The sequence below is a fragment of the Amborella trichopoda genome, chromosome 2 (assembly GCF_054954075.1).
Source record: "Amborella trichopoda isolate Santa Cruz 75 chromosome 2, AtrichopodaSantaCruz75HAP2 v2.0, whole genome shotgun sequence".
NCBI classification, from domain to species: domain Eukaryota; kingdom Viridiplantae; phylum Streptophyta; class Magnoliopsida; order Amborellales; family Amborellaceae; genus Amborella; species Amborella trichopoda.
Window position 1 is genome coordinate 2,803,983 of NC_142337.1, and position 13,711 is coordinate 2,817,693.

The 13,711-nt window shown below is 36.2% G+C and overlaps 1 protein-coding gene and 1 long non-coding RNA gene across 2 annotated transcripts; one reads left to right on the forward strand and one right to left on the reverse strand.

Annotated features, from left to right (window-relative positions):
- The first annotated feature begins 2,386 nt into the window (after positions 1 to 2,386).
- PID (Protein kinase superfamily protein) lies at positions 2,387 to 6,026 on the forward strand. Its single transcript, XM_006836240.4, has 2 exons — positions 2,387 to 3,421; positions 5,147 to 6,026. The coding sequence occupies exons 1-2, from the start codon at positions 2,865 to 2,867 to the stop codon at positions 5,892 to 5,894; spliced, it is 1,305 nt and encodes a 434-aa protein (XP_006836303.1). The 5' UTR covers positions 2,387 to 2,864; the 3' UTR covers positions 5,895 to 6,026.
- On the reverse strand, positions 4,668 to 12,582 carry LOC148783037 (uncharacterized). Its single transcript, XR_016048845.1, has 2 exons — positions 11,465 to 12,582; positions 4,668 to 6,915 (listed from the first exon to the last, which is right to left on the reverse strand). It is a non-coding gene; the product is annotated as an uncharacterized LOC148783037 (long non-coding RNA).
- Between the last annotated feature and the right edge of the window lie 1,129 nt (positions 12,583 to 13,711).

Here is a 13,711-nt window from a genome sequence, read left to right on the forward strand (position 1 = left end):
AACAGCATGAAAAAACGCATCACTTTAAAAAATACCCAAGGCAATTATAACTTAAATGTGCAAAATTAATGATTTAAAACCATGAATAGTGAAAAAGTTCAATACAATGGAAAAGAATAGTCATATCATAGTGCAGGGGAAATAAATATTCATATTTATGGTAAAGTGTCAAAATATTAACTCTTTGATTTGACCTAACATTGCACGCAAAAAGTTAGGAATTATTTTGTGAGGTTCAAAACTTTACCTTAACATAGACCTTTTCCAATGAATGAATCAATGACTCCACCACACGTGTAAAAAGCAAAGTAAGAACCATGTGGCTTGTCATACACAGGCGTGTAAAGTTTACTCACGGTGTCACGTGTGATCTGAGGACGCATGCAACCGACCAGTCTTACCTCAACACTGGTTAAACTCTGCTTATAGTATGTTTAACCCAAGGTTAGTTTTTCTTGGTGACGAAATTGACCTAATAAGACTCTTGGGTTCGATAGGAGGACCCTTAAATTTTGCTTTAATACCGTTTACTCCGTCAAATTCTTTGCGTTTCACCCATAATATGAGCTAAAATATTTACAAATACCATAAGAACCTTTTGTTTTTTTGTGTGCAAGGAGATCAGAGTTGGTAATAGATATTAAATGTTAAATTGGATGGCTTGAAGTATGTCATAAAATTCGAGAATATTTTTTTAAATTTAGAGTTTAATATATATTCACACCCATCCGATTTGAATTTTGATGAACAAAGTGATTGTCACCTCTTTGTATTAAAAATAAATGGTCACTTCCTATATTTTCCCATACAAAAAAGGATCGTATACCATGACAACATTCATCATTGCCTTTTAGGATTTTAAAATCACTTGTAGCCATTAGACTTGAAATCTAACAACTTGGTGTGTGACAAAGTTTATAAATCTCACAATTTGCAGTTGGTGGGTGTTGCAGAGTTCAAAAAATTTCATTTGGATGTTGAGCATGAGTAACGGGTCACTCCCCGCCACAAAATTTGTGTCTGACCACCGAAATTGATTGTGACTTTCTTATATCAAATAGATAAGTGGTATTATTAACTAATTTTTTTTTCTATAAAAAATGGTGTTATGTCATGGTTGGACCTTTTTGTGCAATTAGATCCCCACATATGTAGCTCCATGTAACATCTACCGAGTGTTAAACCCTAATTTAAGGGTACAATGACCCTGTCCGTTGGGGGGGGGGGGGGGGGGGGGGGGTTGGGCGCAAGAGCCTTGGCTTAAAATTTAGGATGTGTGGTTTTTTTTGTCTTTTTTTGTTTTTGGACATGTTAATGATGGGTATGGAGGGTAAGACGTTATGTTGAAAATAAACTTAATTGAACGGTCTAGATCTTCTCTAGCTAAATTTAGCTTCTTAAATTACATGGGTTTGATTTGAAAGGATGTCAATATAATTTAACCCTTCACCATTGAAACTTACAAGTTTTCTTATATATAATGAGCTTTAATAAGGTGTGAAAGGGTTCACTAGTGTGAGAAACGAGGGAAAGCCTGTGAGTTAAAATATTAGAAGAAGAGAGACGGTGAGCGAGTTGTTTCTATGTTTTCTTGAGTTTAATAACAGATAGAGAGGGCCTAGAGTGTGGTAAAGAGACAAGCTTTGCATTGTGTGGAGAGAGAGAGATTTAAGCAAGGTGTGAAAGGGCTCATTAGTGAGAGTAAAGAGGGTGAGCCTGTCGGTTTAAAATATTAGAGATGTGAAGGGTATAGGGTTTTTTCTTTTTTTTAAAGAGACTTGGTGTTCATTCATTAAAGGGGCTTGTTTTATATAGACAAATATAAATAACAATAATAGAAATAAATCACACCTATACTATACTTACCATAGAATACAAGACATTTTACCTATCCTTAAAATATAGAACTATGTATGCACTTAAAAAATCCATCGGAAAATGTTGTTTTAATATTGAAAAAACCCCCTCTAATTGATCATCTCAACATCGAAGATGAATGACTGCGAAAAAAAAAAAAGGATTTTGTGTCTCAAAAATCGTACATCTTACAACACATTATCTAGATTGTCCATTTGCAAGATTTTCATATATTTATAAATCTACCTGATTTTAATCATTTTTTGAGTTTAAAATTTTATAATTTGATATAAAAATAGATTTTGAGATAATCTTTAAGAACATTTTACATCAAAATTATTTGTTATGATACAATTTGAATGTGCACCTTAAATGGATTGTTTAAGGTTGCAACATCATGGAAACCACACCCTTCCATGTATACTAACTACAATATTCATCTTCTCATCGATATTAACCTGATATGTATACATACATATATATTTTTCTTTCAAGAGAGAGAGAGAGAGGGAGAGAGCTCTATTGTCTATTCTTTTTGAGTTTAATGAATAAAAGAGAGAGGACTTAGATTGTGGTGGAGACAGAAGGGTTGCATGTGTAGAGAGAAACACAGAGGGAGAGACCTTTATATTATGGAATGCAGTAAAGAGACTTAACATCAGATATTCGAAAGAGAGGAGAGAGAGAGCTTTAGAGTGTTTGTGGTGAGAGAAGAGAGAGACTCTAGAGAGAGAGGGTTCTCGCCAAGAAGGTAGTGAGAGAGAGGAGATTTATTGCCAAAAAAGAGAGAGAGAGAGAGAGAGAGAGAGAGAGAGAGAGGGGGATTTAAATCCTTCGCCGTAACTCGTTACATTCGAGATTCAAGGTTTCAAACCCATTGAGAGAGAAACCGAGAGCGACAAAACCCTTCCTACTCTTCCCACCCCATTCTCTCTCTCTCTCTCCACCACTCCCACTCTCTCTCTATCTCTAAAGTCTAAAGCATCTTCCCATTCTCTCACTAGAAAATGTCCGACTACTCACCGGACTCTGACAGTGAGACAAATTCCGACATGTTAAATTCCGGCCAGAGCTCAGCAAGCGATAGCAGCAGCGGGAGTCTCTTGAGCCGCCTCTCCTTTGAAAACCTCACCGGAAAGTCGCCGGAAAATCAAATTCCGGCCATTCCACTAAAGCCCCACAAAACCCACGACTCGGCCTGGGAAGCCATTAAAGCTGCAAAAATCAAGCATGGGGGCCTCAATTTCAGGGATTTTAGACTAATTAGGAGGTTGGGTTCAGGCGATATTGGCAATGTTTATCTATCTAGATTGAGAGGAGGGGATTATTACTACGCCATGAAAGTTGTGGACAAAGAGGCTTTAGAGGCGAAGAAAAAGCTTCACAGAGCAGAAATGGAGAGGAAGATTCTGGCCATGCTTGATCATCCATTTTTGCCTACTCTTTACGCAGAGTTTGAGGCTTCAAATTTCTCTTGTGTGGTAATGGAGTTTTGCTCTGGTGGGGATCTCCATACTCTCAGACATAGCCAAAAGCGGAAGAGGTTCAGCTTGAGCTCAGCCAGGTGCGTTAATGAAAAATAGCTTCTTTTTTTTAAAAAAAAATTATCTTTTTTTTTTTAGGGTTTTAATTGGTTTGATTGGATTGTGGGTTTTCTCTGAAGAGCTGAAAAATTGAAATTATTTTTTGTTTTTTCTTTCTTTTTCCATTTTTAAGGTGGGTTCTATGTTAGCTAAGTAGCTGACATTCTCTCTCTCGTCTTCAATGGGCATAGTTTTAGTAATCTCCCCGTCTCTTCTCTTCAATCGGAGTAGTTTTAGCTCTCTCTCTCTCTATCTGCCTTCTTCAATGGAGTATTTTTGCTCTCTCTCTCTCTACGCTTCTCCTCTTCAATGGGTGTAGTTTGCTCTCGCGCTCGCGTTCTCTCTCTTACTTTGCTTTCTCTCTCTCTCTCCACACAATACAAAGCTTGGTTTTTTAAAAAATCTGTATCCATTTCTCATTTGCTCAAATCTCCATACAATAAACTAATTTATGCCAAATTAATCATTTTCTCTATTCTCTTTCCTCTTGTCTTTTCTACTGAGTTTAGTCCTAAATTTCATGCTTTTTTTTGCTTCATTTTTTTGTGAAGTTTTCACTCTTTATTTTACAGATTTTATCAATTAGTGTGTTAGTTGAGGCTCTGCAACCATCCAATAAGGCACCCTGGACCATTTTTTTTCAAAAATATTGTCCTTTTCCTGGGCTTTAATAACAGTTGTTGGGTTTTCTTCCCTTTTTCCGGTCAGCTACTTGTCCATGCATTAATACGAGCAGTTCTTTCTCTTTGGCTCGGGCCGCGGTCGATTCCGAATCAATTTGACCAACTCGATCATTTTGTCCGAATGGGAGTCGGACTGTTTTACATTGAATAAAAAGATTTGGAAAATACGGAGACTCTAGTGATTTTGGGTCTTTCCGGCCAGTCTTCCCGTCTGGGATAATAGCTTCTTCTAGACCAGGATTATCTGCATTTCATGTGTTTTGTATGAATTTATTTTACTTTTGAAGGGCATTCACGCGTTCATTTTAAAAATTACAGTGGTGATACAAATAGTTGCTTGTATTCAATATCTATGTGGGGAAAGAAGGACCTGACTTTTTTACAGAAATTTGCTTTTATTATCAATGAATATTAATCAAAATAAAAAGTTTCTTTTTTTAAAATTAGAATAAGATTCTCTCATATTGATGGAGATGTAAGAAAATGCGATCCTTTAACACTCATTTTGTCAAAAAAGAAACCTTTCTCTATGCCCGCTAATGGTACAATACTATGTTATTTCCCTTACTTCTATTGGCCATATGGACTTTGTTATTCTCAATAGTGTTGTGATTTTTGAGTCAATGTGACATGACCATAAATAACCCCAAGATAATTTTCATCTATCTACTCTTCCAACTATGCTGTCTCTCACCGTATGAACTGATTTCAAAATATTCACTGAAACTTTAGCTCATGTTTTTTATTCAATACAACTGTTTCTTTCTCTCTTCCATGATATTTTTTTATTGAATTTTACTTTATTCAATAAAAATATCTTTATTCTCATCACTATTTATTCCAAAATGAGTTGCTCTGAAAATTTTATTTTCTTGATCCCTTTATTTCGTTCTTCCCCGTTTTTCATCGTTCATTTTCCCATTCATATTTTTTAACTCTTAATACCTAACACCTGAATTATTAGCCCTCATTTATTTTATTTGTAATAATCAAAACTTGTTTATTTATTATGTTTTTTTACAGATTTTATGCAGCCGAAGTCTTACTAGCACTAGAGTATCTCCACATGTTGGGCATCATCTACCGAGATCTCAAACCGGAGAATGTCCTCCTCAGATCGGACGGTCATATCATGCTCTCCGATTTCGATCTCTCCCTCAAATCAACAGCTACAAATGCATCACTTGAGATCCCCGTCGCTTCTCCGGCAAACCGAAACTCACCGGAGAAGTGGCCGGATGATGATGTTGCTCCATCTTGCCTTTGTTTTTTGAGGCCCAAACTCAAAAAACCGGCTATTAATCGCGAGTTCATCGCCGAGCCGGTACATGCGAGATCCTCCTCTTTTGTGGGTACCCACGAATATATATCGCCGGAGGTGGCATCGGGCGGGGCCCACGGCAACGCCGTAGATTGGTGGGCATACGGCATCTTCTTGTACGAGCTCGTGTACGGCTGCACGCCGTTCTCTGGGGAAAATAACAGCGTTACATTGAGGAACATTGTGAAGAGGCCCTTGACCTTTCCGCCTGGGATTTCGCTCGAAAGAACGTTGGAAACGGCGTTAAGAAGCCTGATAACGGGGCTTCTAGAAAAGGACCCTAGAAAACGGCTCGGTTCCAAGAGGGGTGCGGCCGAAATCAAGACGCAACCGTTTTTTCGTGGTTTGAATTTTGCGTTAATTCGGTCTGCAACGCCCCCTGAAATTCCCGGATTTCGGCGAACGAAGACAAGTTATCAGAGAAAACCATCTTATTTTGATTATTTTTAATTGTTTCCTCTTTGTTCAGAAAAGAAAACTCTCTGCTAAATCTAGTGGGGGTCCTAAATTTGGCAGGTATTGGGGCTGACCGTTACTTGTATATATTGTATACAATGTTACATGCTGATTGCTCTTTGGTAATTTTACTGATGGAAATGGCCCCTTATTTTTATTATTAGTTTGGTTATAGTTTAGAAAATTAAAAAAGGTGTTTTAAGGCTTAATGATGGACCGGATTGCATCATTATAGATAGAGATTATGCGGTAGAGAAAGACGCATACCACAATATTGGAACAATCCGCTTCTCAACTCGTGTAACAATGTCATACTAGCCCAAGACTCACAACCCAATAAAAAAAAAAAAGGAAGCACTAAAATGAGGTGGAAGAAAAACTTTATTCAAAAATAAAAAATAGGGTATACGAAGGCATTACAATCTTGACACTCAACATTAACTTTAAAACATGTGACCCAATTTTTTCACCACACACCTCTCTTTAAATAGAGGTTTTATTTCATACAATAACTCCCCACTCACAATAATAATTACTAATTTACAATAATAACTACTAATTACTTAATAGTTTTACAACTTTTTATTACACAAACTTACGAGTACAACTTTTTCTACATCACTCGTGATAAAATAACTTCAAAACAAATATACTTTTTAAAATATCCACTTTAATAGTTTTAACATCTGTGAATATCATCGGGTGGTGTGAGAGCCCATACTCGGTCCCAAAGTATTTTGACTGACCCGTATCACGGATGAAATATTGCTCAATCTGGCCATGCCATTTGACCCCTCCCATGGATGAAATAATACTCAATCTACATCGCAGAGAGAGATCATTAATCGAGAAAAGAATGAAGCAGCAGATAGCTTAGCAAAAATGACCACAACTTAGCTTCTGCCGCCTTCCTTTCTCTTCTTCGACTCTCGTCCCCTCTCCCTCCATCTTGTCTTCCTTTTTCTTGGTTTTTCTTTTCTATCTTTTTCTCCCTGGCTTTCTTTGCATTTGTTATCTGATGTACACTCGTTGTAAACTTTCAATCACTTAATAAAATCACCATTAACATTTAAAAACAAAACTAGAAAAAGAAAAAGAGAATGAAGGCACTTGAAAACAAAGTCACCCACAAGATTTTTTAGAATCTCTATTGAATAAATTTGCTAGATGTATCATAAAATTGGCCTTAGAAAAAGGAAATTTCCTTTTTTAATAAAATACTTCTAGAAATAGCAAAATAGGTTTTATTTCCAAAAATAGCTTGAGGGTTGTTTTCAGAGAGAATATAAATAGTGAGAGATCTTCACATACTGTGAAAAAGTTAAAAAGTTTGGCCGGTGCAGCGTTTATCCTCGAGTTGGGTTTTGGGACCACCCACTCTACTAATTAAACCGGTCAAAAATTTACCATCATCCGAATATTGTTTCAATAATTTAGAATTATGCTCTCCCTTCAGTCGGATCATAAGTCACCACATTTTTTTTTCCCTTCTTTCATCTAGGTTTTTTGTGCTTAAAAATAAATTAAGGTAATATTGGACGGTGGGTAACCGGATTTCCCATCCACCATGTTTTTATATGTATCAACTATTCCCGATGAAGGAACGGGGGTAGGGCTCCCGAGCTTACTTATCACATTGTGGTTTTCAATCTTAGAATTTCACAAAAGCTAACTCCTTAATCTATATGAAAAGACGGGTAGGGTTTGTCCTCCCCACTACATTAGCCAAAAAAAAAAAAAAAAAAAAAAATTCCCGAATAAAGTTTCTAGGTTTAAAAGTCTAATGATTTGTAGAGAGAGAAAAAAGGGGAGATAGTGAGTGATGGGGATAGTTTAGAAACGGGAATCATATTACCATGTGGTGAATCGTTGTTTATGAAGATGAGAGAGACAGTTCACCAAAAACAGAGAGAATGTGATACGAGAAGACATGTTTATTTAGAGAGAGAGAGAGATGGAGAGGGCTATGTTTTCACATTCATATCATTTTTTGGAGAGAGAGGAGACAAATGTGCGTAGTCGTTTTTCTACATGCTTTGTTTTTTAGAGAGAGAATGAACGGCTTCTTATCGCAATCCTTTCTGATGTTTTGCTACCTAAGCTCTAGAGAGAGAGAAAGAGAGAGAGAGAAAGGGGGACGTTTTGTTTGTTCATAAAACAAATCTTGTTGCGCAGCCCATGAACGGGGGGCGTGGGCTTGTGTCTCAGGCAGAGGTTGCTACGAGGAAATAGTCTCTCTTTCTCTCTCTAAAAATTTCCTTCTCTCTCTAAAAATCTCCCTTCGTCTCTCTCTCTCTCCTTATGACCACATCACATGCTTCTTGCCCCCGTCCAACCCCGCATCCCTACCTCCCTTGTCCCCAAAACCTAACATTACAACGGTTGTCCCCTCCACCAATCAGATTCCGCCATTTTTTAACCTAGATTCCCGCCTTCCCTTTATTGCAAATTTTTATCGATAAAAAATTTGAAACCATCCCAAAAAAAGCCAAAATATTTTATATATCTCAATAAAAAAATAATTCAAATGTACCAAAAGTAATGATATCTCTAGAGAGCTAATTTTTGAATGATTAGATCAAAGTGTCAAAAAAAAACTCAAAATTTAAGGTTTTTATTGTAAAAATAATTATATAGTGATTCTTAAGTGGTTTATGTAATTTTAAATTAAAAAAATCTCCATGTATTTTTGAATGAGGGACTAGATACACAATATGCTGCCGTGAGAGTATGCTATACATGCTAAAATTAAAAAAGCACTTCAAACCTGAAACAAAGGTACCACGTACAGACGGGAAACCCTTGTATGTTTATCAAACTCGTTAATTAAAGGAAAACGTTTATATAAGGTTGCATCCTTAAAATGTAGTATTAGAGGCGTACTTTAAAAATTCATCATAGAAGGTTGTTTAAATGTTGAAAAACCCTCTAATTGATCATTTCGATATTAATATATATGAATTAAAAAAAAAAGATTTCAGTCTCATAAATAGTGCATTTTGCAATACGTTATCTAGACCGTCCATTTTCAATATTTTCATATGATTATATTTCTACTTGTTTTTAACCTTTTTTTTTGGAGTTTAAAATGTTATAAATAGATTTTCAGATAATCTTAAGAATTTTTTATACCAAAATAACATATTATGATAAAATTTGGATGTGCGTCTTAATTGGATTATTTAAGGTTGCAACCTTATAGAAACCACACCCTTAATTAAATGATAAATATCTATTAGCTTGGTAACAGCATATCGATTAATAAAACAATAAGAATGAGGGAAAAAAATGTACTGTAAGTGATTAAATAAGTAAATATGTTGTTAAATAACTAATAGCATTTTGACTTTTGAGTGCGTATAACTCGAATATTAATTCTAATCGATTAATTTACTATTTTATTTTTCCTATTGTTAAATATATCAGTTTACTCAATGTAGCAATTTAAAACAATCAAAGTAAGGCACATCTCCAAAATTTATCATAAGATGTAATTTAGGTGTAAGAAATTATTAAGATGATCTTAGAATCCATTTTCCTGTCTTATACAATTTTAAACTTCAAAGATGCTTCAAGTAGATCTATAAACACATGAAAATCTTGAAAATAAACGGTCCAGATGATGTATTGAAAGATGTACTATTTTTAAGAACTCGAAAATATGTTTTGTTTTCATATTCATACATCTTGATATCGAAATGATCAATTAGATTTTTTTCTGACATCAAAACAATGTTTTCTGATAGATATTTTAGGTACACCTTAAATTTATATTTTGAGGTTGCAACATTATATAAGCGTTTTCCTTTAATTAAAGGGTGTGGTTTGTATAGCGCTGAGACTCTAAACATTCAAAATAAAAAGCGCACTTTCAAATAGTGGTGAGAAATGTGGTTTCAATACTGTAAATCTTTATGATAGCTTTAAAATATATTTTCTTCTTTAACTATAAAATTTAAAGCTTAAAAAATAGTATAAATGAAGCAGATCTATGAAAACTTGAAAATCGTGAAATTTGACGGTCCATAAATGCATTACAAGAAGCATTATTTCCAAAACTTGAAATCTATTTTTTTCTCATGTTTATGATATCGTGATTATCAATTTGAGGAACTTTTGCTAGTGAAATTTTTGAGGTGGGCTCTAATTTGATTGTTCAAACCCTCGGCTCTATATAAACTTTTTCCACGTGTGGTTTCTATAATAAGGTTGCAACCTTAAACAATCCTATTAAGGCGCCCCTCCAAATTTTATCAGAACATGTAATTTTGATGCAAAACATTCTTAAGATTATCTGAAAATCTATTTTTACATCTAATTATAAAATTTTAAACTCCAAAAATGGTAAAAATCAAGTAGATCTATAAACATAAGAAAATATTGAAAACGGATGGTCTAAATAATGTGTTGCAAGATGCACTATTTTTTTTACTCAAATTTTTTTTTTTCCATAATCATACATCCCCATATGAATATGATCAATTACAAGGGTTTTCAACATTGAAACAACATTTTTCAAGTGATTTTTGAGGTGCACTTTTAATTCTACATTTTAAAGTTGCAACCTTCTATAATCTTTTTCCTCGTCTAAATAATTTATTTCAAGATTTTCAAGTGCATATAAATTGGTTCATTCTATATAATTTATTAAGGTTTAAATTCATAATTAAAACTAAAAGTAGATTTTCGAGTCATTGTATAAATTTGTTCATTTTATATAATTTTTTAAGTTTAAAATTTCATAGACTAAAAATAGATTTCCCGGTCATCGTAGGGATATTTAACACAAATAACATCACGTGTTAGAGTTTAGAGATGCATTGTTTAAAGTTGATGCCCGACTAAACTGTACTCCGAACCCTTTAGATGAATAATAAATACCATTAACAACAAATTAATGAATGCAATAAAAAACAGCTGAATAAAAAAATGCATGTTAGAGTAGTTATATATATAATTACTTTGACTTTTGAGTGTCTGCTAATATAATTTAAATTAGATTAGATTTGTTGCTTATGGGAGAGATTTTAGGGTCATTAATCCCGGGTTATTTTATTTTATTTTAATTTAATATTTATGTGGGTGAGGAAATTCGTGGGTGTGTGTCTTTCGTTGTTGAGTTGTGTCCTCTCGTTGTGTCTCCGCGCACTCCTACATAATCTGCCTTTGCAGGCATCTATTGCCTTGTTGCATACGTTTTCTAGGGAGAGAGAGAGAGTAGAGAGAGAATACTTGTACATCTTTATAGACTATGGGTTTAAATATTAAAAATTCTTCTTTATAATTCATCTTAACTTTAGATCCTGAATTCTTGAAATGTTGGATTAAAAATTTATTTTTTAAATGGGTTTAAACGGGGATTCCCTTCTCTACTGTTATATTAGAGAAAAATGAAGGAACATGATTCATATAGTTAGCCTCAAATCATTGGAATAAGATTTAGATGTTGATGACCTCGAAACAATAAATTAAGGGCCTGTTTGTGTCGTGTTTACTGGGCTTTATCCACTTAATTGTCACTAATCTAACAAAAAAAAGACACTCAGCATAGGAGAGAGACCAACCTACAGATGCGGGGATGTAAGAGATTGTAAAAAGATAACATTTCGGCCGAGTGACGAAAAAACAGACCGAAACTTTGACGATCCATTCAGCGCAAATCTCCCGTCGCTCCGCACGTGTCGTGCAAACCTGCGATATCGCCTGGAGAATCTGGGCCTCATGTGTATCAGCGCTTCGACACGTGTCACAACGAGGGCGTTTACGTATTCCACACGTGTAAGGGGTAAAGAGTGCGCTGGTCTCTGGCCGTTCGGGCGTGTGATCACGCAGGCTTTTCGTCCCTTAGGAGCAAAGGGCTAGGGTTGGGGCTGGAACCCAAAGGTTCAGTTTCGCACGTGCCATACCTATGTACATGGAGGAGTGTGTGTTGACTCGATCGCGATTTGAAGAGAGAGAGAGAGAGAGAGAGAGAGAGAGGAAAGAGAGAGCAGCGAGGGGGCTCGCCATGTCGAGAGAGAGAAAGGGTTGCCAAGAAATATAGTGGAGGAAAGAGGTCGGTTACTCATGAATATTTAGAGAGAGAAAGGGGAAGGGCGGTGGATTTTGTAGAGAGAGAGAAAGTGTGGAAGAGAGAGAGGACCTCCCAAAGGTTTTGTAGGGGGAGAGAGATGATGACCGTGATTTTTAGAGAGAGAAAGCGTGGAAAGTTGGTGAGAGAGAGAGGGGAAGAGACGTGACCGTTTTCTGGGGTGGGGTGGGAAAAGAGATGAGCGAACCATGAAATGTGGAGAGAGGGAAGATGGGGAAAGAAAGGGATGGAAGAGAGAGAAAGAAGAGGACTGGGCAAGCCTGCCCGGATGGCGGCCGGGCATGCGCCGCTCTGCCCGAGGCTTTCTCTCTCTAAAACGCCGTTGACCTGAACCTCTGCTCCCTCCTTTCATTCACAGTAGTCACACACAGGTGGGCATGACATAATTCACTCTCCTGTCGATATTTTTCCCCTCGTGTCCCGTCAAAGTAACAAAACGACCCTTGAAAAATGACCGAAATAACCCTGGTTCTTAATGAACGGTCCTCGGTTCCAGTACTCCTGCTTGCTGCATGAAACGAAGGGACGGGATGGCTGTAAAATGACGAAAATGCCCATTTTTGCGAAGTGCGTACTAGAGGGGTCCATAAATTCTCACGGCCCTTGGTTGAACCGATTTGGATTATCGATCAGGGTTAAAAACCAATTTTTCATCATAATAATTAGTATAAAAAATTCAAAATATTTTAAAAATATAAAAAATACAAAAACCATATAGGTAAAAAATAGGTTATTCTACATATCCAAATTGCCTATTTTTTAAACGAACGAGCTCAAAATTCCGATAAAACTATCTCAAGGAGTCGAATGGATTACCCTTTTTTTACAAAGTCGGAAACGACCGACCTGACCTGAGGATGGAAATTGATGATTCCATAACCGAAGTACCCCTAATATAAAATTACAAAAATACCTTCATCTTACGTGCAGGATTGTACCTCCTTATTTCTCTTGGAGCGAATGGAGCTGTCTTCAATAACTGTTGTCCAATTGACGAAAATACCTTCAAGACTTTAGTTTTGATGATGCGAAAAAAACGCCGCCTCCAAGGCCAAGAAAAAGATTGGATGAGAGGCTACTTTTCATCATTTTTAAGAAAAACCCACCCGATTACGTAACGACCGCCCCATTGGAGTGCAGCAAGGGCATGTTCGTCATTTTGACGGGCATCAGAGAGCCTCTCAAGGACGATTTTCGGATACGGTACGATTGCATCCTGTTCACGCTACGTCCACGTCAATGGGCACGTACGAAAAAGTGTGATGTCCAAAATATCGTCATTTTTCGATCCGTGCAGTGGAAAAGCTTCTCACTTCTTCTTTTTTTTTTTTTTGACAACATTCCAAATTTTATTAGATCATACTAAACAAAAGAGATTACACTTTTATAAATCACAAGGGAATGCAAAGACGCACCACCGTTAGCGAGCTAATCCGCAAGAGCATTTACTTCCTGTAAAACACGAGAGAAAGAAACAGACAGAGGGGCAGAGTGGTCCAAAATTTCCAGCCAACGGTAATTTCCACGAGATACGTAACTCCTCGTTGCACCAACTAATCAGATTTAAAGAATCCCCTTTAAAGATACAATTATTGTCAATGTTGCTCGAGATAAACAACTTTATCCCTTGCAACAAAGAGGCAAGCTCCGCATGGTTAGCTATGGTAGAATCTAATGGACCTGCAAAGGAGAAAATGAACACTCCCTACTCATTGCGTAA